Source organism: Oncorhynchus nerka, linkage group LG23 (genome assembly GCF_034236695.1).
Source record: "Oncorhynchus nerka isolate Pitt River linkage group LG23, Oner_Uvic_2.0, whole genome shotgun sequence".
NCBI classification, from domain to species: domain Eukaryota; kingdom Metazoa; phylum Chordata; class Actinopteri; order Salmoniformes; family Salmonidae; genus Oncorhynchus; species Oncorhynchus nerka.
Genome location: NC_088418.1, coordinates 59,061,555 through 59,089,273, shown reverse-complemented (window position 1 = coordinate 59,089,273; position 27,719 = coordinate 59,061,555). Strand labels below are relative to the sequence as shown.

General features: G+C 41.3%; 2 protein-coding genes across 6 annotated transcripts in view; both read right to left on the bottom strand.

Moving 5' to 3' along the window:
- Positions 1 to 45: 45 nt before the first annotated feature.
- LOC115132943 (ADP-ribosylation factor GTPase-activating protein 3-like) lies at positions 46 to 22,082 on the bottom strand. The gene is made up of 16 exons (XM_029665676.2): positions 21,893 to 22,082; positions 20,872 to 20,990; positions 20,614 to 20,686; positions 20,187 to 20,318; positions 19,929 to 20,009; positions 19,704 to 19,821; positions 19,551 to 19,607; positions 19,352 to 19,398; positions 18,990 to 19,141; positions 18,727 to 18,858; positions 17,869 to 18,006; positions 10,892 to 11,056; positions 10,585 to 10,708; positions 8,560 to 8,647; positions 2,718 to 2,842; positions 46 to 2,336 (listed from the first exon to the last, which is right to left on the bottom strand). Exons 1-16 carry the CDS (start codon positions 21,959 to 21,961, stop codon positions 2,319 to 2,321), a joined length of 1,638 nt encoding a protein of 545 aa, XP_029521536.2. The 5' UTR covers positions 21,962 to 22,082; the 3' UTR covers positions 46 to 2,318.
- A 97-nt stretch (positions 22,083 to 22,179) lies between these two features.
- The window catches only part of LOC115132944 (protein kinase C and casein kinase substrate in neurons protein 2-like), a 40,634-nt gene continuing 35,094 nt past the window's right edge, over positions 22,180 to 27,719 (bottom strand). For 3 of the 5 annotated variants that reach the window (XM_065008363.1, XM_029665678.2, XM_029665680.2), the window contains 3 exons: positions 27,085 to 27,243; positions 25,455 to 25,645; positions 22,180 to 25,137 (listed from right to left, as the gene is read on the bottom strand). In XM_065008363.1, the coding sequence (XP_064864435.1) occupies positions 25,025 to 25,137; positions 25,455 to 25,645; positions 27,085 to 27,243 (463 nt within the window). In that variant the 3' untranslated portion in view covers positions 22,180 to 25,024. The remainder of the gene's footprint in view (positions 25,138 to 25,454; positions 25,646 to 27,084; positions 27,244 to 27,719) is intronic. The other 2 variants (XM_029665681.2, XM_029665682.2) reach the window with 1 other exon arrangement.

Sequence of the window (27,719 nt, the reverse complement as noted above, 5' to 3'; positions counted from 1 at the left end):
CTAAATTGCGCACATCGGAGGTTTCTCACGAGCAGAAAGACAAGATAACAGAAATGATGTTTTATTAAACAGAATCATGACAAGTTTTACAAGGCCCAGGCAACTGCCTGAGTTGCCTAATGGTAAGTCTGCCACTGAGGACATGCAAGTGCAGTGTAATTTTTATTCTGAAGCAAAGTTTCTTATACACAGCAGCTAACAATGATACACACCTTGATTACACATTGAATGGATCTCCAAAGAGCTCATGTCCATAGATGTATTTGTTGGTAAACAGTCATTTGGAAACTAATGCAATGCTTCAGGTACTGTTCTATAGATGTACATTCAAGTAACATTTTTTTTACTTGCAGGTTCTAATACAAATACACAAAAACTAGATCTTCCCATAATTGACATTTTTAGGGCATGTGCACATGTATCCTAATTCTTTGGATTACAGTCAAAAGAGAATGAACAAAAGCCCTGGTTGGTCACTGAATTACACACTATACAAAATCCAGATTCAAATGGGTAACGTTGCATCTTAAATATATTTCACTTCAGTGTTAAATCTCAACTCAAGAGTTCAAATTAGTAAGGATCAAAATGAGAAAAATATGCATTAAATGAGAGTTCGGTAGGTGATACTAGGTAGCCAGAAATACTTCTGGCAATGTCCAGTTAAAGACTTCTAGCCAATCCCCTCAAAATAACAAAACCACACTACACATAAACACCCAAAATATAACCCACATATACCCAGAGTGTGAAAATATACTCTAAACACCCTAAATAGTCTCTGCAAGGTACACAGTTCACAGAGGTAATTTACAATGAATCTGCTCAGCAAAGGGTTAGAGTTTACCCTTCACTAAACACATAGTACAACTGTTGTTGAAATGAGTCAGGCTCTAGGGAGGGCAGCCAATGGGTCCTTGATCACAGAGGGCCACGTCCCATTTCTTTTGCATGAGTTCCTTTCCTTATCTCTTTTCCTTCATAGCCACAGAACAGTAAAATAATTGGATGGGTGTCCTGTGTTCCTCTCACAAACTAATGTGGTCACAGAAAATAGAATCGGTTATTTGCCTGCGTTTAGACAGGCAGCCCAATTCTGATTATTTCTTTACACAGATCTTTTCACAAAGCTGACTTGATTGGTCAAAAGACCTATTAGTGAGAATAAAAAGATCAGAATTGTGCTGCCTGTCTAAATTCAGCCTTTGAGAGTACTAGGACAGAACATTAAGATACTACTCCCTTCATTCATCTGAACTGATAGTCAATAGTAATATGGAGAATGTTTGGCTGCTGAGAGGCAGACCATATCCGACCAGTGTGTCTATACACACATATATATATTACACAAAGAAATAAGGTTGAGTATTTGGTCCTTCAGTCAAGTGACAAATGAGTGACAGACATACGTACACTTCCAAGACTAAGGGCACTTTCAAACCAATGCAAACAATGCTTAAAAAGCACAGCAAACACCTTTTTTTCAGAGAGCAGTGTACAGGTGGATAGAAGTGAATGAAATGGAAGATCTACACTGTCCAACAGATGAGATGGGGACATTGTGTTGCAGCCCATCCTGACTAGAGGTCTGTCAACCAATGTAAAACAATGTTTCTCCCACCTCGAATGTTCTCCACTTCACCATACCTCCAAACACACATTCAGTGAATCGGCACACGCACAACGCGTCGCAGGCATTTTGGTTTGAAGGCACCCTAAAATTTAAGACTTGTATCCTACATGGCAACATCTCTCTGCATTTGGCAGGTAATTAAAACAATGCCCATCAGATTATTTAACTAAATTATTTACATACCGCATGTAGAAAAATACATGTCTTCATTGCAAATAGCTACATAAAAACCAAGGTGACCAAGATGACATGATTCAATAACAATTGCACAGGGGAAAAGGAACCCAAAACCTAAGTCACCCTCAATTAGAACCATAATGGATGATAACAAAATGTTATTTTGAATACAATTGATGTAAATATCAAAACTAAAGGCCTGGACAGATTAAATAATAAGCTGCGTAAATAAGTGTTCTTCATACATCTACCTCATAGAGGATGTTGTTTCGACATAACTCCAATGTAGATAATTCATCCTTTATTCAAATAGCTGCTATGTACACACACAGCTACAGCCTATGTGCTGGCCTACACAATGTCGCTAATTCACTCTCTCCATCCATATCTCTCCCTCTCCTGCACGGCTGAACTTGTCCATCGCACGTAAGGATGTTTACCGACTCCAATACCCAGGGGACCTAAGAGGTTGTGTGTGTGTGTCATAACACAGGTACACACACTGGACTCACGCACTGTAGTGGTCCTGAAACAAATGAGATGCACAACAACGTAAGAACCTACTGCTTACACCGTACCAGTTGTGTGAGTGTTGACGCTGCATAATTAGGTAACCTTAAAGTTGCCCTTATACACAATGTACTTTGGTAACTAGTATGTTGTATCTAGCATGCCTTTGACAAAATAGTCACTGATATCATTGTTACTGTGCACTTACATAGTAATTAAATCAAGAAAATGGATTTCCAATTGGAATAATGATGATATAAAGAAGGCCAAGTTCTTACTGTGTTGAAATTGCCTTCCGGCGTACAGCCCCCATAACACATTCAGTATGTGGCCCATGTGGGAGTCAATCTGCTGCTAGCACCAAGCTCCAACCAACAGGGCCATCTGAACCACAAACCTGAAGGGACGTGACTACTCCGCTGGCCATGACGGACAGCCTCCCGGCCGCAGAGCGGACCCCCAGCTTTAGCTGGGACATGTCTGGAGCACTGGGCAGCATGTTGGTCAGACGATATGAGCTGGCTACATGGGGACCGGAGAGAGAGAGATGGTTAGTAACATCAGTGGTGGTGATAGTTGCTTTATAATGATCCTTCTTCTGATGTTTAAATTGTGGAGGCGTACACATGCAGTGCCTGGATTAATAAAGCCTCACTGACTAGGAGTGCTGATCTAGGATCAGATCCCCCGTCTAATTCAATATGATCTGAAAGGCAAAACTGATCCTACTCAGATGTTTGTGAATATGGGCCCTGGTGTTCACTTGATTTAGTGATATAAAATGGTTAAATTGTATACTTGAAAGTGTGATATGCAGTGCACTCAAAGTATTCAGACACCTTGACATTTTCCACTTTGTTACGTTACAGCGTTATTCTAAAATTCATTTAAAAAAAATCAATCTACAGGTTTTTCGAAATGTTTGCAAATCTATTAAAATAACAAATACCCGATTTAAATAACTATTCAGACTATGGAGACATGAAATTGAGCTCAGGTGCATCCTGTTTTCAATGACCATCCTTGAGATGTTTCTTGGAGTCAATTCTATTGATTGGCCATGATTTGGAAAGGCACACCTGTCTACAGTCATGGCCAAAAATAGTCACCCTTGCACTTTTTTCCAAGTAACTCAAGAAATTGAACAAAGTATTTGGTCTCCACAATTCTTTATTTCACTGTTATTACAGAACATTTGTTTTTGATTCAGAACTTAATATCCATTTAAATGTAAGGAATTACATTGACAAAATGATTGACACCCTAGACTTAATATTTGGTAGCACAGCCTTTTGTCAAAATAACTGCCTTCTCCTAACTGCTGTTTTCAGATCTCTCCACAAGTTAATGGGATTTAGATCTGGACTCATTGCCAATTAATCCACATAAAACGGTCAGAGTAGAGGACCTTGTGCATTTCAGGTAAAATAACTCAATGTTTATATCCCCAGGACAAATTAGATCTCAACAGCAAGCTAGCTAAATAGGACAAATTAGCTAGCAAGTGCAAGCTAACTACCCATAAATGTTTAATGCTTTTTGACCTGTCCCCAAATTAATATAATTGGTTCAGTTTGTTTGATATTTTAACCTGTGTGTCGTGACCGCGTTTGGTGTGGGGGGGGGACAAAATACATTTATGCACGATGGCGTACAGTCGCAGCCGGTTTGGGTTCCGTGTTAGGTTGGAGTCATTAAAACTTGTTTTTCAACCACTCCACAAATTTCTTGTTACAAAACTACAGTTTTGTCAAGTTGGTTAGTGTAGAAAAGGCCCATGGAGTTGGTGGAATAATCCTTTAATTCATTGCCATTTACTCAGCTGGGCCAGGGGCGTTTAATTAGGTCAGGTGGAAATGTCCGACAGATCTCAACTCCATAAAAGGAGGAAATTGCCATCGCCTGATCTCACTGCTTTCTCTTCCTTAACTCCATCTGATCCAGAAGTTCTGTGCGTCCATGAATCCATGTAAGTCCACAGACTCAGTTACCTTTCATGTTACCTTTCTGAACTATCTGTTGCGATCCGGAGATGGGCCATCAGTTAATAGTTATTACCGCGGAGTGCAGCTTGGAGCGCAGCTTCAAACATATTGTGTAATGTGAATTGTCAATGATCACGGCCCTACGGCTCCTCATAGGCCAATTATGCAATCGATATGGTTGATGTGTATTGAAATAAATGATATGGACACATGAAGACAATTGAAAGAGTGAAATGAGAAACATCATTGTTTGCTAACTGATTGACTTTGATAATGGGGATTATAGATTGTATTGTATTCACTGTTTATTCTTTCATAATTTATGATAAATAGTTACGAGCCTAAATGACTCGCGGATGATTACTATTGACTTCTTAATTAACTGGACTGTTGAATTCCCTAAATTATGTTAATAATGAATGATATGATTTGATCTTTGATTGGATACATGTTATTTGTTTCCTTTGTGATGCAGCACAGACTACTCAGTAAATATACCACTTTATGGTTAAAGGAATTCCTGCCTCAGTCTCATCCATTCCTCTGTCACCTGACACATGACCACCTGTTCACCTTCACTGTCAGTCATCCTACCTGTCCAGCTACCCACACAGATTCCACTAATCTTTCAGTTAGGATATCTACTTTGTGCATGACAAGTAATTATTCCAACAATTTTTTACAGACTGATTATTTAACTTATAACCCATTGCATCTCAATTCCAGTGGGTCAGAAGTTTACATACACTAAGTTGACTGCCTTTAAACAGTTTGGAAAATTCCAGAAAATGATGTCATGGCTTTAGAAGCTTCTGATAGGCTAATTTCCATCATTTGAGTCAATTGAATGTGTATCTGTGAATTATTTCAAGGCCTACCTTCAAACTCAGTGCCTCTTTGCTTGACATCATGGGAAAATCAAAAGAAATCAGCCAAGACCTCAGAAAAAAATGGTAGACCTCCACAAGTCTGGTTCATCCTTGGGAGCAATTTCCAAACGCCTGAAGGTACCACGTTCATCTGTACAAATATTAGTACCCAAGTATTAACACCATGGGACCACGCAGCCGTCATATCGCTCAGGAAGGAGACGCGTTCTGTCTCGTAGAGATGAACGTACTTTGGCGCGAAAAGTACAAATCAATCCCAGAACAGCAGCAAAGGACCGTGTGAAGATGCAAAAGTCCTATATCGACATAACCTGAAAGGCCGCTCAGCAAGGAAGCCACTACTCCAAAACCACCATAAAAAAGCCAGACTATGGTTTAGAACTGCACATGGAGACAAAGATCGTACTTTTTGGAGAAATGTCCTCTGGTCTGATGAAATAAAAATATAACCGTTCGCCCATAATGACCATAGTTATGTTTGGAGGAAAAAAGGGGATGCTTGCAAGCCGAAGAACACCATCCCAACCGTGAAGCACAGGGGTGGCAGCATCATGTTGTGGGGGGGTGCTTTGCTGCAGGAGGGACTAGTGCACTTCACAAAATAGATGGCATCATGAAGATGGAAAATTGTGGATATATTGAAGCAACATCAGTCAGGAAGTTAAAGCTTGGTCACAAATGAGTCTTCCAAATGGATTATGACCCCAAGCAAACATCTAAAGTTGTGGCAAAATGGCTTAAGGACAACAAAGTCAAGGTATTGGAGTGGCCATCACAAAGCCCTGACCTCAATCAAATAGAACATTTGTGGGTAGAACTGAAAAAGCGTGTGCGAGCAAGGAGGCCTACAAACCTGACTCAGTTACAAAATTCACCCAAATTATTGTGGGAAGCTTGTGGAAGTCTACCCGAAACATTTGACCCAAGTTAAACAATTTAAAAGGCAATGCTACCGAATGTGAAATGTGATTAAAAAAATAAAAGCTGAAATAAATCACTATTATTCTGACATTTCACATTCTGAAAATAAAGTGGTGATCCTAACTGACCTAAGACAGGGAATGTTTACTCTGATTAAATGTCAGGAATGGTGAAAAACTGAGTTTAAATGTATTTGGCTAAGGTGTACGTAAACTTCCGACTTCAACTGTATACACTACCGATCAAAAGTATGGGGTCACTTAAATTCCCTTGATTTTGAAAGAAAAGCAAATTATGTCCATTAAAATATCAAATTTATGAGAAATACAGTGTAGACATGGTTAATGTTGTAAATGACTATTGTAGCTGGAATCGGCAGATTTGTTACGGAATATCTACATAGGCATACTGAGGCCCATTATCAGCAACCATCACTCCTGTGTTCCAACGGCACGTTGTGTTAGCAAATCCAATTTAATTATTTTAAAAAGGATCATTGATCATTAGAAAACCCTTTTGCAATTATGTTAGCACATCTGAAAACTGTTGTCCTGATTAAAGAAGCAATAAAACTGGCCTTCTTTAGACTAGTTGAGTATCTGGAGCATCAACATTTGTGGGTTCGATTACAGGCTCAAAATGGCCAGAATCAAAGAACTTTCTTCTGAAACTCGTCAGTCTATTCTTGTTCTGAGAAATGAAGTCTATTCCATGCGAGAAAATGCCAAGAAACTGAAGATACCATACAACACTGTGTACTACTCCCTTCACAGAACAGCGCAAACTGGCTTTAACCAGAATAGAAAGAGGAGTGGGAGGCACCGGTGCACAACTGAGCAAGAGGACAAGTACATTTGAGTGTCTAGTTTGAGAAACAGACACCTCACAAGTCATCAACTGGCAGCTTCATTAAATAGTACACGCAAAAACACTAGTCTCAATGTCAACAGTGAAGAGGTGACTCCGGGATGCTGGCCTTCTAGGCAGAGTTGCAAAGAAAAAGCTCTCTCTCAGACTGGCCAATAAAAAGGAAACATTAAGATGGGCACAAGAACACAGACACTGGACAGAGGATCTCTGCCTAGAAGGCCAGCATCCCGGAGTCGCCTCTTCACTGTTGACCTTGAGACTGGTGTTTTGCGGGTACTATTTAATCAAGCTGCCAATTGAGGACTTGGTTTTGCTCTGACATGCACTGTCAACTGTGGGACCTTACATACGTGTGTATGGATATAGAAAGATATCTGTGTGTAAGGTCCCACAGTTGACAGTGCATGTCAGAGCAAAAACCAAGTCATGAGGTCGAAGGAATTGCCGTAAAGCTCCAAGACAGGATTGTGTTGAGGTACAGATCTGGGAAAGGGTCCACAAACATTTCTGCAGCATTGAAGGTCCGAGAACACAGTGGCCTCCATCATTCTTAAAAATTGAAGAATTTTAGAACCACCAAGACTCTTCCGATGTTCACTCTAACAGAGTTCCTCTGTGGAGATGGGAGAACCTTCCAGAAGGACAACCATCTCTGCAGCACTCCACCAATCAGGCCTTTATGGTAGAGTGGCCAGACGGAAGCCACCACTCAGTAAAAAAAGGTACATGACAGCCTGCTTGGAGTTTGACAACAGGCATCTACTCTCAGACAATGAGAAACAAGATTCTCTGGTCTGATGAAACCAATATTGAACTCTTTGGCCTGAATGCCAATCGTCACATCTGGAGGAAACCTGGCACCATCCCTACAGTGAAGCATGGTGGTTGCAGCATCGTGATGTTTTTCAGCAGCAGGGCCTGGGCGACTAGTCAGGATGAGGCAAAGATGAATGGCGCAAAGTACAGATGAAAACCTGCTACAGAGTGCTCAGGACCTCAGACTGGGGTAAAGGTTCACCTTCCAACAGCACAACGACCCTAAGCACACAGCCAAGACAACACAGGAGTGGCTTTGGGACAAGTCTCTGAACATCCTTGAGTGGCCCAGCCAGAGCCCAGACTTGAACCCAATCTAACATCTCTGGAGACACTTGAAAAAGCTGTGCAGTGACGCTCCTCGTCCAACCTGACAGAGCTTGAGAGGATCTGCAAAGAAGAATGGGAAAACTCCCCAAATACAGGTCTGCCAAGCTTGTAGTGTCATACCCAAGAAGACTTGAGGCTGTAATCACTGCCAAAGGTGCTTCACCAAAGTACTGAATAAAGGGTCTGAATACTTATGTAAATGTGATGTCAATTTTTAGATTAGTACAATTTACAAACATTTCTAAAAACCTGTTTTTGCTTTGTCATTATGGGGTATTGTGCGTAGATTGACAAGGGGAAAAAACTATTGAATCCATTTTAGAATAAGGCTGTAACGTAACAAAATGTGGAAAAAGACTAGGGGTCTGAATACTTTCCCGAATGCGCTGTATGAAATGGTCAAGTATACACTAGTTGGCTTCCCTACCCATCTGTTTCTTTGGGTCATCAAACAGGTCAGCTGAGCTGATGGAGTTGCTTCCAGAGAACCTCTCCAGGCGAGTCTTCGCCTCATACTGCATGGAAACAACCATATTAATACTTTATACTTCAAATTACATACTTGATACTGAGCATACTACACATAGGGGTATTACTGTAATAGGGATTTTCAGGTGGATAAAAAAAAGAGCAGTTGTAGATAATAAAAAAGCAATGTTGCAACAGGGAAACACAGTCAGGACAGAAGCAGAGAAAATGTCTAACAGTCTTCTCTGAGAAAGACATGAATTCCACAGCACCAAATTAACTGTATACACCAGCCTGAGAGGCTTGTAGGACATCACAGCCTAGCATAAAACTTTAACCAGAACAGTCAACACTGGCAGACATTTGATACTGGCAGTCAATTAGATCAAAAGGGTAGGAACATCAGTACAACATAATTATAGACCCAAATAATTTGTCATTACGAATCCATTTTTTCATATATTCACTACTGGTCAATAGTTTTAGAACACCTACTCATTCAAGTTTTTTTTTTGTTTCTAGTAATTTTCTAGATTGTAGAATAATAGCAAAGACACAAAAACTAAGAAATAACACATACGGAATCATGTAGTAATCAAAAAAAAAAGTGTTAAATCAAAAGATAATTTAGATTTGAGATTCTTCAAAGTCGCCACCCTTTGCCTTGATGACTGCTTTACACACGCTTGGCATTCTCTCAACCAGTTTCACCTGAAATGCTTTTCCAACAGTCTTGAAGGAGTTCCCACATATGCTGAGCACTTGTTGGCTGCATTTCCTTCACTCTCACTCCAACTCATCCCGAACCATCTCAGTTGGGTTGAGGTTGGGTGATTGTGGAGGCCAAGTAATCTGATGCAGCACTCCATCACTCTCCTTCTTGGTTAAATAGCCCTTACACAGCCTGGAGGTGTGCTGAGTCATTGTCCTTAGAAAAACAAATGACAGTCCCACCAAGCGCAAACCAGATGGGATGGCGTATCGCTGCAGAATGCTGATTAAGTGTACCTTGAATTCTAAATAAAATCACAGACCGTGTCACCAGCAAAGCACCCCCACTCTTCACGGTGGGAACCACACATGCGGAGATCATCCGTTCACCTACTTTGCGTCTCACAAAGACACTGCGGTTGGAACAAAACATCTCAAATTTGGACTCAGACTAAAATGACAGAATGCCACTTGTCTATTGTCCATTGCTCGTGTTTCTTGGCCCAAGCAAGTCTTCTTATTATTGGTGTCCTTTAGTAGTGGTTTCTTTGCAGCAATTTGACCATGAAGGCCTGAACAGTTGACTTTGAGATGTGTGTTACTTGAACTCTGTGAAGTATTTATTTGGGCTGCAATCGGAGGCTGTTAACTCTTATAAACGTATCCTCTGCAGCAGAGTTAACTGGGTATTCCTTTCCTATGGTGGTTCATCATAACGCTTGATGGTTTTTGAGACTGCACTTGAAGAAACTTTCAAAGTTAAATTTTCCACATTGACTGACCATTTCTTAAAGTAACGTACTGTAGTTTCTCTTCACTCATTTGAGCTGCTGTTCTAATAATAGGGACTTGGTCTTTTACCAAATAGGGCTATCTTCTGTATACCACCCCTACTTTGTCACAACACAACTGATTGGCTCAAACACATTAAGGAAAGAAATTCCACAAATTACATTTTAACAAGGCACACCTGTTAATTTAAATGCATTCCAGGTAACTAACTACCCCATGAAGCTGGTTGAGAGAATGCCAAGCATGTGCGAAGCTGTCATCAAGGCAAAGGGTGGTTACCTTGAAGAACCTCATACAAATGTTTTTTTTTAAACACTTGTGGTTACTACATGATTCCATATGTGTCATTTCATAGTTGAGGTCTTCACTATTATTCTACAATGTAGAAAATTGTAAAAATAAAGAAAAACCCTGGAATGAGTAGATATGTCCAAACTTTTGACTGGTACTGTATATGTGTGTCCCGTGACAGTGTGCCTACCTCAGAGTCATCCTGCTTGCCAAAGTACATGTCAGAGGAGATGGCCTTGACGTCCCCAAATTTCTTGCGGGCGTCGCCTGAGTCTGAGACAGGGACTGGGTCTGCTTTCCGCCGGGCTGCGGTCCTGTGTGTGAGAGAGGGAGGGTGCATTCAGGGACAACTGCAGTGAGAAACTTAAAATAGAGAAGAAATGTAAAAATGTAAAAAAGAAAGTGGCTCAGGGGACTTATACGGCCAAAATAAAATGTTACTTTTTCACATGCATCTCTGTATTTTCATCCCTGGAAATCAAATAGTCATATAGTACCTGTCGTCCTGTGAGGAACTCTTGGTGCTCAGGTAGAAGTCTGGCTCTGGCTTCCTGCTCTCTTTCCTCCAGCCAGACTCCCCCGTCTCGCTCCAATTGGAGAAGAACTTGTCAGAAGATTCTGTCGGGTCATCAAACTTGGTCATTGAACTGGTCATCGACATCCTGATGGGTTTCATATGGAAAAGAAAGCTCAATTGTTGTTTTTTTTACAATATATTGGCATTTATTTTTACAATTTAACAATCAAAATGTGACAATTAATCCCGTTATTCCTTCCAGCTACACAAAACACCATGCTACATGGGGGGCACATCGTGCAAAACCCTTCCCTCCCCAACCCAGAAACACACCCCTCCCTCCCCCGGTATTAGCTTCACTGATTATCAACAAGAAAAATGAAACAGAATGACCTTCACATTCCATGCTAGAAAATAAATGATCCAACAGGCGGCTACGGTAACGTCTCTAGAAACTTCTTAAAGTCCCCCAGACATCAGGAAATTCAAAGGATTTATTACATAAATGTTATGTTATTTTTTCTGATGGAATATAGGAAGATGTGGCTGAAAGAACTATCCGCTTGCTTGGTGGAGTGTCACTCTTCCATATAATAGCTGTGCATTTATTGGCTGCAATTGACTGCCAATTTAATGAATCTGGTTTTGCTACAAATATTAACTGGTAGAAGAGAATCATCTCCAAAAAAGTATAAGGGAAGGATCTAGTGGTACCGTCATATTAGTGACCTGTGATAAGATCTGAATGTCTTTCCAATAATTTCTTAGTTCAGGGCAGAACAAAAACATATGCATAAGTGCAACATTTGGAATACTTGGAATTGATCTTCTACAGTCTCTCTGGTGTAAAGTAGACTCTACGTAAAATATTGAATTGCATTAACTTGTGCCTTGTGTTAAATGAAAGATGCTGAGCATCTAAAAAGAGCTTTCCCCATTTCTCATCCTCAATGAGACCAAGGTCATCATGCCACTTCATGCAAGCTTTCAGAGGTTCATCGTTCCCCAAAAGAGCTTGAAGACCAGAGTACATGTAGTAAATTAAACCTTTGACCCCTTTCCTCCCCAGCCACAGTTTATCAGTTATAAGTTTACTCATGGGCTGAATCCTACCTCCCTGCTGAGTGGCAATGTAATGCTTAACCTGTAGGTACTTGAAGAAATGCATTTGAGGAAACTGAAAATGAGATGCCAGTTGTTGAAAGGATAGTAGTTCACCTTCTCCATAGAGATTACCAAATGTTTTCATTCCCTTGTTGAACCAATAAAATGTAATACCATCTCTCAGGGCTTTGGGTAAGATGGGGTTATTATAGAAAGGTGTTTGTTCATATATAGATCTAAGCTCTTCTGTTTGTTTTCAGACTTCAATCCATATATTTAAAGTGTTTTTAATGAAAGGGGTGTTTATGAGACCTAGCAAAGCTTTAGGTGGGCTAATATAAAGGTATAGATGCCAATGTAGCAGGGGTCAGACACTCCTCTGTCTCCAAGAGGGTGAACTTGTATCTTGCCATACCCACACAGCCTTTAACTGACATGCCCAGTAATATAACTGGAAATCAGGTAGAGTTAGTCCTTCTGAGTATGGTTTGCATAAAGTTGTGAGTTTAACTCTGGGGAGGGTTTCCCTTTCCACAGAAATGAAGAAACCTTTATATCAAGTTGTTTGAAAAAAGCTTTGGGAATAGGAAAGGGCAAGGTTTGAAAAAGGTACAAGAATTGTGGTAATATATTCATGTTTACACAATTGACCTGCCCAATAAGAGAAATTGGTAAATCCCACCATCTATCCAATTCTTCCCCAACCTTTTTGAGAAGTGGAGTATAGTTCAGTTGATATGTCTTAATAATTTCAGAAGGAATTTGCAATCCAAGATGTCATTTACTGTGGTTTCCAAGAAAACCGCTGGTCTAAGATTGGGTTCTGCATAACTGCCCTGTTAAAAGGAATAATTATACTCTTCGATAAATTTATTTTATATCCTGAAAAGGTCCGATATTCTTTCAGGATGTCAACTAATGCTCCGAGTAGAATTTCTGGTTTAGTGGGGTAAAGCAAAATGTCATCGGCATATAGCGAGACCAGATGTTCAGGCCCACCTATATGGATGGATGGATGGATGAGATCTAAAAGCTTCTGCCAGTGGCTCTATAGCCAAAGACAAAAAGGAGAGGACTAGCGGGACAACCCTGTCTTGTGCCACGTGATCGAGAGAACTGTGAGGAAATGTTTCCATTAGTTAGGATCTGAGCTGCCAGACATTTGTACAGTAATCTAATCAGACCTACATACTTAGGTCCAATATTCATCCTCTGTAAAACTTCAAACAGGTAGTTCCATTATATGCAGTCAAAAAGCTTTTTCCGCATCTAATGATGTTGCCACTACAGATTCTTGGCCATTCTCTACATAATGTATAATACTAAATAATCTTCTGATATCAGGAGATGAGCGGTTTCTTACAAAGCCTGTTTGGTCCATATCAACCAAGTACGGAAGTACCTTATCCAGTCTAAGAGCTTTGAGTTATATGAAGTGTTCAATAGAGATATTGGTCTATACGACCCACAAAGCAGAGGATCTTTCCCAGGTTAACAAAACTGTGACCAGGGCCTGTTCAAGTGTGCCTGGGAGTGTTTGTCTCTATGGCATAGTTAAACATACTGCAAAGAAGCTCAAATAGTTTGGGTAAAAAGGATCGATAGAATTCAACTGGGAATCTGTCTAACCCTGGTGATTTCCCCCAGCAGTGTTGTAAATGGATTCCCTAATTTCCTCTGATGTAATCTCTTTCTGCAAGTGCTCTCTATCCTCGTCAGTTAGTTTGTACATTGAGTTTCTTCAAAAACTCATGCATTATGGCAGGGGCATCCCCTTCAGACTTGTAGAATGTTTCATAAAACTACATCAAGACTAGATTCATTTCCTCAGGACAGTGAACAACTGTGTTATTGGGTAGCTTAATAGAGCTAATAACTCTACTTGCATCCTCTCGTCTTATCTGCCAAGCAAGCAACTTTCCTGCTTTATCTCCATGTTCGTAGTAGTTTTGTTCTCCTAAGAGATTTTCTGCATTATGGGTAGTCAGGGGTGTTATATTCCAATTGCTTTGAGTCTAGTAGAGTTGAGTTGTCAAATTTTACACCATTTCATTCTCCAATTAATTTACTTGCGCCTTATACATCTAACGAGCACCTGAACTAAAGGATATGATTTGCCCCCTCAGATATGCAAGGAGAGCTTCCCATAAAATTAAGAGGGAGGCAGTTGTTATTGGTGCTAAAAAAATATGTCTATTTGAGTGTTCAGAAATGTTACAAATGTGGGATTATTTAGTAAGCATGTGCCAAACCTCCATCTTCTTGAGGGTGGCTGTCCTCTCCTGACAGGTACTGAAGCCAGCAGGGCAGAATTCTGATATACATAGAAAATCACATTGTAGGATTTTTAATGAATTTATTTGCAAATTATGGTGGAAAAATAAGTATTTGGTCACCTACAAACAAGCAAGATTTCTGGCTCTCACAGACCTGTAACTTCTTCTTTAAGAGGCTCCTCTGTCCTCCACTCATTACCTGTATTAATGGCACCTGTTTGAACTTGTTATCAGTATAAAAAAGACACCTGTCCACAACCTCAAACAGTCACACTCCAAACTCCACTATGGCCAAGACCAAAGAGCTGTCAAAGGACACCAGAAACTAAATTGTAGACCTGTACCAGGCTGGGAAGACTGAATCTGCAATAGGTAAGCAGCTTGGTTTGAAGAAATCAACTGTGGGAGCAATTATTAGGAAATGGAAGACATACAAGACCACTGATAATCTCCCTTGATCTGGGGCTCCACGCAAGATCTCACCCCGTGGGGTCAAAATGATCACAAGAACGGTGAGCAAAAATCCCAGAACCACACGGGGGGACCTAGTGAATGACCTGCAGAGAGCTGGGACCAAAGTAACAAAGCCTACCATCAGTAACACACTACGCCGCCAGGGATTCAAATCCTGCAGTGCCAGACGTGTCCTTCTGCTTAAGCCAGTACATGTCCAGGCCCGTCTGAAGTTTGCTAGAGAGCATTTGGATGATCCAGAAGAAGATTGGGAGAATGTCATATGGTCATCAGATGAAACCAAAATATAACTTTTTGGTAAAAACTCAACTCGTCGTGTTTGGAGGACAAAGAATGCTGAGTTGCATCCAAAGAACACCATACCTACCATTGACCTCTGTCATTGCCAACAAAGGGTATATAACAAAGTATTGAGAAACTTTTGTTATTGACCAAATACTTATTTTCCACCATGATTTGCAAATAAATTCATTAAAAATCCTACAATGTGATTTTCTGGATTTTTTTTTCTCTCATTTTGTCTGTCATAGTTGAAGTGTACCTATGATGAAAATTACAGGACTCTCATCTTTTTAAGTGGGAGAACTTGCACAATTGGTGGCTGACTAAATACTTTTTTGCCCCACTGTAAGTACTTACACCCAGTAGTTAAACTTCCCTTGGCTGCAGGAATAAGAAATAAGTAAATTCTAGAGTAACTGTTATGGACAGGGGAGTAAAATGAGTATTCTTTAACCTTTGTTGTGAAATCAAAAGTGTTTTTCTGCATTTAACATTTTATCTGCCTGTGTGAAGCTGATGCTATTAGAGGAATATCTATCACTGGAAGGGTCCAGTACCAAGTTAAAATCCCTGCCATTATCTCTGATGATGGGGACGTTAACTTCTAAAAGATGTCTTGGTAAAATGTAGGATCATCATGGTTAGGCCCATACACATTCACAATGGTAATGGGCTCATTGTTAATGAAACTTTGAATGATCAAACCTACCCCCTTTGTCTTTAATCTGAGATTGTATCTGAAAGGGACAATGCTCATTAATGAGTATGGGCACCCATCTTGCCCGAGAGGTGAAAGATGATTAGTACACTTGACCCACCCACTCTCTCTTCAGTTTATCATGCTCAGAGTCAGTCAGGTTTGTCTCCTGAAGGAGAGCTATATCAACCTTATGTTGCTTGAGATAATTCAGAATGTGTTTGCGCTTGACTGGGCATTTAGTACCCCTAATGTTAAGGGTCATAAATGTATAGTTATTAGGTGCCGACATCTTTAAAGAAAATAAATAGGGAAAAGGAAAGAAACAAAATTGCGTTGTGTATATACACATGTACAAAATGAAATGAAAGTATAAAGTAGTAAACAACTCGTGAGCTAATACCCTGACCCTACCACAAACCCACCCATCCCCCTCCCCAACTGAGGGAGTTAAAGAACCCATATCCTTAGACGCTAGTCTTTAAGCTAGATGTACCTGCTATGCATAGCATTGCTCGAATTAGGTTCATTCTAAATGATATGTATATGGAATTAGAAGTACATTGACTGTTCCTTGTAGCATGAAAATATTCTTAGTCAAGTAACAAAATACAATTTGATTACAACAATAATGACCAGACTATTTAGCCCCACTTGAGGATGTCAACAAAAATAAATAAAAATAAAACTCTGGTGCGTTCAGTCACCAACAGAGCCTACCCGCACACCCAAATGTCAACCAATCGGCATTCGCCAAAGCGCCCTGAAACCTGTGCCGCGCGGCGACAAAAGCGATGACCAAACTCACCCCAGCAGGTCAGGAAAAAAGAAATCAAGCTATGACGTATAAATGAAAACCTTTACTAGACGATAACTATCATCTCTCAAATATAAAATAGGGACTAGTAGTTAAACAATCACCATCCTCCATCCTTCTGAGTTCACCCTCACACACCAATAAATATTACAGTCATTATTGTTGTAATCAAAGTGTGTGACACACACACACACACACACACACACGTGAAGCTATCAGCCAGCCAGTGAGAAGCTTATCCCTGTCTTGGTATCACTAAAGCCAGCATACATCTCTAACAAACAAGCCAGCAACTGTAATAGTAGCGCAAATCCCCTGAAGTAATAGAAAACATAGTTAGGCTTGAAACCCAGTCAAAAGCCACAACTATTTGGCGTAGTGTGGATGTATAGTAGCTATAGCTACAACCTTGTAGACTTAGCGAGCTGGCTAAATAGCACAGCCAACATTAGCTATGATCCAAATTTACCTCGCCAGTCATTATCACACCAGCCAGCCAGTTGATCATTTGAGTAATTTCCTCATGTGCTAACAGTTCACTGTATCCAAGTTCAAAAGACAGTTCCTCGGAGTGTAGTAGACATCAAAAAGACATTCTTTCCTCATGTATGTTTCAGCCATCTTCACGGAGTCAAATGTGAGCTCATTTCTCCTCGAGTTTAGAGATAGAGTCTTCCAACTTCTTGTATTTTTGGTTCACTTCCTCGCGGACGTCGAGGATGGGAGCCTGGTGGTCAGCATGGTCTTTTTAAAAAACTTTTTCCACTCGTCCCTTTGTGACATTCTGATCTTCGTGGAGTTTATCGACCAGCACATACATTTTGTTGAGGCGTTCAGAAAGTGTCTCTTGGATTTTTGTTATACCCTTGTCCATCTCCATTCTGAACCATGCTGGTGCTTCTTCCGAGCTAGCATCTGCTGAGGCCGAACAAGGGCTGTCAGAGAAGGGCAATTTTCCATGCCTCGTTTGAGGCTTTGACATATTGGGCATATTTTGCTTCGGCGATACGATATTTTAACTTAACTATTTAACTCACTATTAACAAAAAGGTAAACAGTGTCAAAATGCCTTAAAATTGTTTGAAAGTTCGAGGACACTATGCTGACACGTATTGTCGGAAGTCAGTGAGCTCAATTTTAATGGATTTCTTTCCCAGATCTTTTTGCGATGTCTTTCCAACTCCCATTACAAGACAACACAAAGAGATCTGAGACCAGCCTAGCCATGTCAGTGATTACTTCCAAGAAGGAAAGACCCGTTGCTAAAGTATTGGAACGTTGCCGGAGTGTGTAGGTAGTGTGGTGACCTGGATGTAAAGGAGCCTTCGTCAGTCTCCTCTTCCTCCTTCTCTGTGTACCTCCGGCTCTTAGTGGGCTGCTTGGACCCCACTGGGCTCTCCTGCTGGATAGTGTGCATGTCTGACAGCACAGAGTGAGACACTCCACTAGAGGGAGAGAGAGAATGGAGTCATATAATCAAAGTGTTTGTTACCACAATATCTCCAATGGTTACATGTTTCAGTCCCAACAATAATATAATTATTTTAGATCAGGGTTTCCCAAACTAGGGGTCATGACCAAATCGCCCGATTTGAGCATCGGGTCACGAGAGGAAATTTTAACTTACATCAGTACCGTTTAAGCTACAAAATACTATGACCCCATCACTGAAAGATAACTCTCAGGAACACGTACAGTTTCCCTTTACTAGCCGTTAGAACCGATTGGACAAGACCAGACACTAAATCAGACTGGGAGAAAAAGAACAATCAATTATGTTCTTTTTTACACAGAAGACCATACAACATTATTGCCTGATGATCTTCTGAACTTCCAAATACCTTTCTGATGCATTTCAATCACTTCAAACTATAGTCGTCAGATTGAAATACTGTCAAAATACTGTCTGACATTTCTAATAGACTGTCATAACCCAAATTAAATAAGTAAACATTGGCAGTTGATTACATACATTTTTTACATGGTGGGGGTCGCCAAAATGTTTTAATATCAAAATGGGATCGCACAGAAAAAAGTTAGGGGATCCCTGTTTTAGAAGATGTGACTTATCCCCTGCAATGTAAAGTACCCCTTTAAACTATTCTACATAGAACATCTGTAAAAAGTGTGTTAAGAAATAAACTAATCCTTTTATCCCCCCCCACCTCCTGCTGCCAAAGCCCATGCCCAGTCTCTCAGCCTGCTCCTTCTTCTTCTCCCCCATCCCCTTCATCTTCTCTGTATTACTCCTCTGCTGCGCTTCCAGATCCTTATAGGCCAGTCTCATGGAGGCACCACTAGAGGGAGGAAGAGAGAAAGAGGTGGAGAGAGAAAAATGGATAAGCAGAGTGAAGATGAGAGTAATAGATCATGTGGATGAGAGAGCGAGAGGCCAATTAAAGCCCATTTAAATTGGAGAGAGACTCACATGGATTCCTCTGCTGGTTGGGGGCTGTTCTTGGTGGTGGGTGCTGTATCTCTCTCATTGAGTTTGTCTACCGCCTGTGCTTTCTTCTCCAGGTCACAGAAACTCTGTTTGCTCACCTTCTTACCCCCAAGACCACCTTTCTTAGCGCCCAACTGAGACAAAACACAGGACACAGACGTGAATACGCGTCTACTAATCTACTGACCAACAAGATCCATGAGGAATGTACACAGTCCCTTCACACTAAATCCCCCACCCACACACACAACCATCACCAAATTCACTCTTATTCATAAGCACAACACACATAGGTGTGTGGGGAGGAACATTACCTCCTTAATCCACTACCATAGAGTACATACTGTTTTCTTGGCCCCAGCTGGTTTCTTCTTGAGAAGAGAGGAGGACTCTAAGGGAGAAGTGACAGTGGGCATTAGAATACAGTTGATAGAAGCTGCTAAGAGCTACTGTTCCAGGATCAGATATTTCATGTACTCCTAATGCTTAAGGTTCAAGTTGAGTATCTTTAGTCTCTAGGGCATAATCTCTTGGTCCTCTTACCTAAGGCTTCTTTAGGAGACATACTTAGCACGTCAACACTGGGACCCTCTGTATTACCTGAAGACAGAAAGAGATGAGGGCATAGACGACATGGACAAACAGATGCAAGTGTATGTGTGTTTCTGAAGTGTAAATATTGAAGTAGAGGTGTACCGTTTTTGTCCCTCTCGGTTTCTTTTGTAGAGGGTTCCTCTACTGGGGTGGGGCTTAGATTCATCTGGGCGGAGCTTGTTATATTAGACTGGGCGGAGCTACGATCATCAGGGAATGCCTGCCAAAATATGCAAGGTATGTAAACAACATGACCATGTAAACACCATGCACACATCCATACTCTTCTACAATTTCAAACAAATAAGTACTAAAAGTCACACACACCTGCGCATGCATACTGAAGAAATCCTCCTCCTTATTGACAGGAGATGTTGGAGAGAGGGGGGCCTGGCTGTCCAGCCACAACTGCAGGGAAACAAAACAGAGGATTCCTTGGCATCTATAAGGACCTAAGTATACACTCCTTTAAACCAGCCATGTTGATGCGACATGATTATGTTGTTAAAGACAGTATAACAAGTAACCAATGTTGACTAAATCCATTTTTGCCCAGTGGAATGTCTGGATGGATGTGTGTGGCACCTCAGTGCCGAAGCGCCTTGTGGCCTGCGTGGCCGAGGTCTTGATCTTCTCGCGGTAGAGCACAGCGGCTCGGCTGTTGTACTTGGTGTTTGCGGCGTTGGACGTGCAGCCTTGCTGGGCAAAGAAGGCATTCTGAGAGACACGGGGGGAAAACAATGGTTTGAATTACACATCGACTCTAATACAAAAAAGGTATTGTTAATAGTTATCAGAATATTGCATTATAATATTGCATACACAATACAGGTATTATACAGGGCCCTATTGTGACATCATGACAACATACAGTACCCTATACATTCTAGAAATAATGCCCACTCATGCAGTCAGAAACATAACTACTAGTACCACCCTCTCAGCGCTTAACACAGCAGGTTGGGACGTGGCTGCCCACCAGTCAGTGCCCACCATGGATGGCTTTACTCACCGCGCTGGCATTGCCGCCCACCTGCATGCATCGCAGCTGGTACCAGGACCAGTTAGAGTCCAGCTCAGTAGACCTGAAACAAACAATACACAGTTCTGATTCTGAAGACTGCATCGAGTCATAACGTGTCAAACTGTGTGTTGTGTGAAGCCAATGGTCCTGTCCAGAAACAATCCCTAGCCCCTACCCACTAGTGTAAATCTGAAAGAACAGGATGGAGTAGGCAACAAATTTGTTTTTTCATTCATTGTTCCTTACCTGATGAATGACAGGTGCACTCCTAATGACCTGTGTGTTCCTGAGCAGTCTATACAGAGAAACACTCCATAGGTGATACTGGCCCAACTAGGATTCTTAGCCGAACAGTCAAAGCACGCCTGTAATAGGAAAGAAGTTCAGCAGCTTTGGAAAACATGAGACTTGAATACAGACAAGGTGTTCGCTGTCTCCTTCATGCAGTGATAAGTCTATGGGGACACTGATAAGCAAGTTAATATGAGCGCATGCCAAATAGATAGCAAAACACTAACAAATAATGAAGCAACCCAGTAGCGTGGAGGTCTGAAGTACAAAATATTTACCTCATACTGTATATTCTATTTATATTTTCCTATTTTTTTCTAGTATAAACTTTATTTTATTGCCTCTACTTGTCCACACATTAAGAGAACGCCGAAATGTACCAAAATTAGATATAAACCAGCTAGTTACAAATGTTGCAATATAGTGGAAACAATGTTTCCAAAACAGCTTTTCGATGCTTGCGGTTGAAACATTGTCGCGTTCAATGTAGCCAGGCCTAAACAGCAGACGGAAACAGCTGGAATCGACAGTTTATGAGCCAAAAGGTATTGTTTATGTCTGTGTGACGTCTTTCATCTTTGTGGTGTCCATGAGTCAACATCTACCAGATATCTATAATTTACAATAAACACACTGACGCTAAAGAAGTGGACTGTCCAACCAGTTTCTTAAAGTACCATCTTTGAAACCAATTGTCATCATGCCACATGACAGCTGGCTCGAACGTGACTGTCCAGGATGTCCTATCGTTCCATTTAAACTGCTCATGCTAATTCTTTCTTCAACACTGCAAAAACATATTTTGTCAGGAGGATGTGCAATGAGCATACGTGGTTCAAAGCTTTTCCATGTGCGTTTGTTACGACGCATCTACCCCTGCACAGCAAAACAGTGCGACGTGTCATTTTTCCCCCTCCGAAGCTAGCTAACATTAGCTACTTCCTCGTTAAAGACAGAAAAGCTTATCAACTCTCACCTTATTCGTAGAAAGGGAACGTAGTCGTTTGAAAATGGCAGCAATATCTTGCTTGCTGGGCTCTGACATCTTTCCACCTGTTGTTATTTTCACCTGATAGGTAAAGCGCAGCGTTGAGCAAATTTGTTTCCCTGGGAATCAAAAATACTTCCGTGCTGGTCTTGGGTAAAGGCACCCGTCAGAACGATAACATTTTGTGCCTGTACTCTGATTGGTCAGCAGTAACACATGGGCATAATTGTAACATGGAGGTCTGGGTAATAAAGTTACATTTCTTTCTATTATCCTTGATACTGTATGTTTAATAAAAAATACATTTAAAAAAAGACAGTTGAACTTCTTTTCGTTCAATTCATTTATAATGTATGCTGTGGGACAACATTGGCAAACTGAGTTGTGCAAGTAAAGCTGCTGTGGTGTTCTGTTAATGGCATGATGACCTGAAACCAATGATATATATCTCATGACCTGAAACCAATGATATACATCTCATGACATGAAACGCACAGCATAACCTCTCACACTGACAGAAAAATAATATTAAACCAATCTCTCGCTATGCGGTTGTAGGCATAAAATGTAGGGGATATTTCCAGGAGCATCATGCGTAAACAGTGTTTGCTAAAGAATGTACTCACAACAATGTAAGAGCCAAAACGTCAACTCCCAATAGGAGAAACCTATACTCGAGATGGGAATTGGGATAGGTCCTAAATAACAGATATAGTTTGCCAATACTGGTAATGCACATGTGGTGGTGTTAAAGGTGTGTGTGTCAATCATGAACTTTTAAAAGAAAATGAGAAATATAATCTCAGTTATTTGTCAATTACTAATCATAAGTAGGCTCTGGCCCCTCTGGAGATACTACATTATATTTACAAATGCAACAAGACAGCAAACTCGCGAGACATTCGCCATAAAACATACAATTATTGTACAAACGGATTTGTTTCCGAATCACAGCATTTCATCTGACAGAGAACAAAAGCACTTAAGGCATCTCATACATTAACAGTCTTTGATTTCCAAATATAAATTTAAATCACAACTCCTGAATCTATAACTGCTTAATTTGTTCATAGGTTCCTCGCTATTTACATGCAAACATACTTTTATTAAATCGGACCCTCTAGTTTGTGAAAAAGAGTAAATGCTGTGGTTTTTATTGCTGAACGTGCAACATTGTTTTCGCTGGGACAAAAAAAGTATATTCTCCCAAAGCTTTGAATGGACATCCAGTGCAAGCTACAGCTAAAGCTCCTAGCTTCAAGTGACACACCTTATTGCCAAGCAAGCTACAGCTAAAGCTCATAGCTTCAAGTGACACACCTTATTGCCAAGCAAGCTACAGCTAAAGGTCCTAGCTTCAAGTGACACACCTTATTGCCAAGCAAGCTACAGCTAAAGGTCCTAGCTTCAAGTGACACACCTTATTGCCAAGCAAGCTACAGCTAAAGCTCCTAGCTTCAAGTGACACACCTTATTGCCAAGCAAGCTACAGCTAAAGGTTCTAGCTTCAAGTGACACACCTTATTGCCAAGCAAGCTACAGCTAAAGCTCCTAGCTTCAAGTGACACACCTTATTGCCAAGCAAGCTACAGCTAAAGCTCCTAGCTTCAAGTGACACACCTTATTGCCAAGCAAGCTACAGCTATGGCTCATAGCTTCAAGTGACACACCTTATTGCCAAGCAAGCTACAGCTAAAGGTCCTAGCTTCAAGTGACACACCTTATTGCCAAGCATTCAGTGTGGAAAGAAAAAACAACATCCACGATGTAAGAATCTACCAACAGAATGTGAAGTCAATTGTGTGAATAGAGGCTGTCACAAATGGCACCCTATGCCCTATATAGTGTACTACGTTTGGCCAGAGCCCTGGTGAATGTCCCTGATACTAGAATGACCAGAAAACATGTACAATCAATAGGTGAGCCGATACAATGAAACAATTAAAGAATATACAATCAATTAAAGTTGAGGGGTAAAGGTTACAGGAGAACTTCTGAGTGCGTCACTTATTGTTAAAATGTGGGTTGGCGCAACATGGTTTCAGAGCATTTACAGAATAATATGAAATGCTGAGACCAGGCTGGTTGGTGACGGTGGAAGAACTGGATATAATTCATCATCTCGGTTTCTCTCATTCATCAACTATTCGCTGAGCAAAACATAAATCAGATTTAAAATACAAAAAAAGGCATAACAAGACAAATCTGAACTATAAGCATCAGATAAAGATAATTGTTCTGAACCGGCACTGCCATGAATTCCAAGCCCTTTTCTTAAAACATTTGAAAAGTCAAATAAGAAAACAGGGTTGTAGGTTCTGATATTTCAGACAAATGGCTTTCATGTGGAAAAAAAATAAACCTTGATTACTGTCAAAAGGATAGGGTGAAGGACGCTCAAAACAGAGCAAGAAATAACATGCAATTAGGAATTGCCCTTATTTCAACATAAGACTACCAAATCAGATCCTGGACTACAAATCAGTGTTACAATAGAATCAGATCTATAGAACTAAAAATATGTATCACCAATTGTCTATGACAAAAATGAATTAAAAGATTAAACTAAGATTACTTTTAGGTCTCCAATTAGTTTCAAATCGAATGTGCTAGACCTCGTGAATGGGACACATGTATATCCTCTCCCATGTCTGTTCGGATCTTTTAAAATCGGTTAATTCTTTCAATATCTTCATAACTTCAAGCTACAATTGGAAGGTTACATGTTTCAAATAGCTTTTTATATATTTTTTCTGTAACAGTAATGGCTTTAAGTAACATTTGCTTTTGTAGCTGGCTTTAGACTCTGTACTGGGTGTCCCATCATAAAGGCTGACAATGAGGGCAGACTGTAGTTGTAGGAAGATGTGCTTAACGACATGGGATCCAGGAAGATACAACAGAGAGAGCTACAACATCATCCTCTTCGATGGGCAAACCCCTTCCTTCTGCCACCCCTTTCACTCACACACACTGCGGCCAGCCTCTACCACGTAGGGGGAAGAGGGTGAGGGGCGAATGCGAGGCCTGCCCACCCTCCTACCCCATCTCCTCCACTTTCTTTAGCCTCTTCACCCCATCCTCTCTCTCTCGTTTTCCTCCTCGTCCCTCGCTCGGTCATTACTGGATGTCTTCTACGTAGTTGGCGGGGTAGAGGCCCACCACGCCGTCTTTCAGGCGCCCTCTGCACCAGCCCTGGTCGTCCTCGTTTCCTATCTTGGTGAACTCCTCACCTTCAGGACAAAATGGAAAACAGGGAGGAATGGACAGATGATTATGTGGAAAGATGGTGGTAGATGAGCATGTCTTTCTGTTGAGCAGCTTCAAAAAGGATTTGTGACTCAACTCAGCCTCACTCACTTTTCTCTGTGTTTTAATTGTCAAAGATAACTGATCTGACAGGACATGGCAAGTAAAAGAAGACTGGTGGAGACATCCAGTCCTTTCACTTAGCGGTGGTCATACAGGACAGCAGACTAGAGAATAGGGGGACCGGGCAGGGGTCTCTTCACTCACAGTCTTTAGTGTATTCTCACACACACACACACACCTGCTTTGAAGCTGAGTTCATCCTGCTCCTGTCCTTCGTAGTCGTAGAGGGCACGCACGGCCACAGACACCCCCGAGGACGCCGGCTCCACCTCAAATGGGTTCCCATCGCCGTTGGCATCCTCAATGGAAAACGGGTTCACCCCAGTCTCCTCATCCGACCACTCTTGCGACTTCTCCACACTGCTGGCGCTGAACAGACAGAGGCAGCAATCAACATAAGGGAAATTTGAAAATGTTACTTGTCAATCATGCCCTGCTCACACACCGATTGGACAATCCAGCATGCCAAGCGAGAGAAGCGGGAACAAAAAGAGTTAATAGGGCCCGGGGGAGGGGGGCATAAAAACAACAACACCAATGTAGAGTACAGCACAACATGTAGAAGGCCCAGCAAATGCATCTCCGAATCCACCCGGATACAAAGACTGAGACTATAGGTTCTCTCTCTCTCATATCAGCCAATGGGGGAAAAAAACATGCCTTTTTAGGAAACCAATGCTGTGAGGTTTTGTTGGTGAATGGATTTGTGAGTTTGCTTTGACACCACTTGGAATGGACACAGACAGAGTGCTGAGGCAAGGCAAGGCAACACAATGACACGAGTACAGTACAAAAGCATGGTTGGAGTTCACCCCATCCACCACTAGAGGGAGGTAGATGTACAGTACTCAGATGAACAAACACCCTTCTTCCCCAGTCAGAAAACCCATGAAACACACACATCCTCACGCACACACACTCTCTGAAGCCAGGTTACAGTCAGACTATTGCAGTTGGTACACTCAGACACCTATGGCATCTCATAGTTCCTGCTTTATGCCAGAGAGACGGACACACACAGTTGACTTTATGAGTGCTAGTTTCTCTGTCCTGCCTTGAGTCAATATCAGCCCTAATGTAAAACAGGACCCAATATAGGTTTCCTCACCAAGTTGTAGACAGGCTTTTGTTTAATAGTCTAAATTCTATAGAAATTGTATTTTTAAGTTCCAACTTGCAACAGATCTGACTGTAAAGTAAACACAGACAGGAAAAATACACACAAACACACAGAAAGAATGCTCTGCAGGACTTGGCACTGTTAGGAGTGATGACTAATGTAGGTTTGGTGTGATCGCTCACTGAGAGCCCATGCACCATAACACAGCCTGCCGCTAGCCAGGGAGAGGGAAGGAGAAAGGGGGAAAGGGGAGCAGTAGAAAGAGAGAGAAAAAAAGGAGGGGTGACAGAGAGGGAGAGAGGGAAAAGGGAGGAAAGGAAGGGGACAAAGATAGATGAGGAGAGGAATAAAAGAGAGAAGTAATGGAAAAGAGGAAGAATAACAGGAAAGAGTGAAGAGAAAAATAAAGATGAGGACAGAAAGGGTGTGCCTCAATAGTGTGTTATTGAAGTGTTTCTCAGGGGTGCACATTTTTGTCTTAGCCCAGCACTAGCTCACCTGGTTCCACTACTCAACTAATCAACAAGCCCTGTGTGCTCGTGCTTGGCTGGAACAAATACGTGCAACCCTGAGAAACACGTGTGTGACACTAAAATACTAAATTCACCCAAAGACTTGAGGGAGAGGAGAAAAAAAAGAAGAGGGAGAGGGGGAAGAAAAGGGGGGAGAGGGTCTCTCTTTCACCAACGTTTTCACTTCCTCCACTTTTTTGACATTGAGCGGACTGCTGTTGTTGTTGTTGTTGACGACAGCAGGCTGTTCCTTCACGGTCCCCTGGAGATCCTCGTCGTCGTCTTCCTCGAATGGGTTTGAACCCACCGGCTCTGTGCTTGTGGGCACAGTCAGGCTGACGACACGGAGACAGGCATTTGTGACACACACACACACACACGTACACCCCAAAACACATACTCGTACACATACACACCTTGAATCCAGACAGCTTCGTGACATACCTAAAACTGAATCGAAAACCTTCGGATGTGAGGGTTTAAGACATAATGGACACACAACAAGTGACACTTCCAAACATAACCAATCAAATAGACCATATGAGCCATGTGAGAAAAAAACACATGACCAGTCTGAGGACACTGACGAGGCAACGCTGGGTACGTATGGTTTTTAGACATCCATCATGACACTAGGACACAGTCACAAAATAAACATGTTCAGTTAACAAATAAGAAATGGTCAGTTTTCCATTCACACAACATGTATACACCTTCACCAATTCCTCTTCTACAATCTCACTGATGCTTTTACTAGCATTTTATCAGTGTTTTCCCCAGCGGATACGCTCTGGGGTTGAGAAAACGGTCA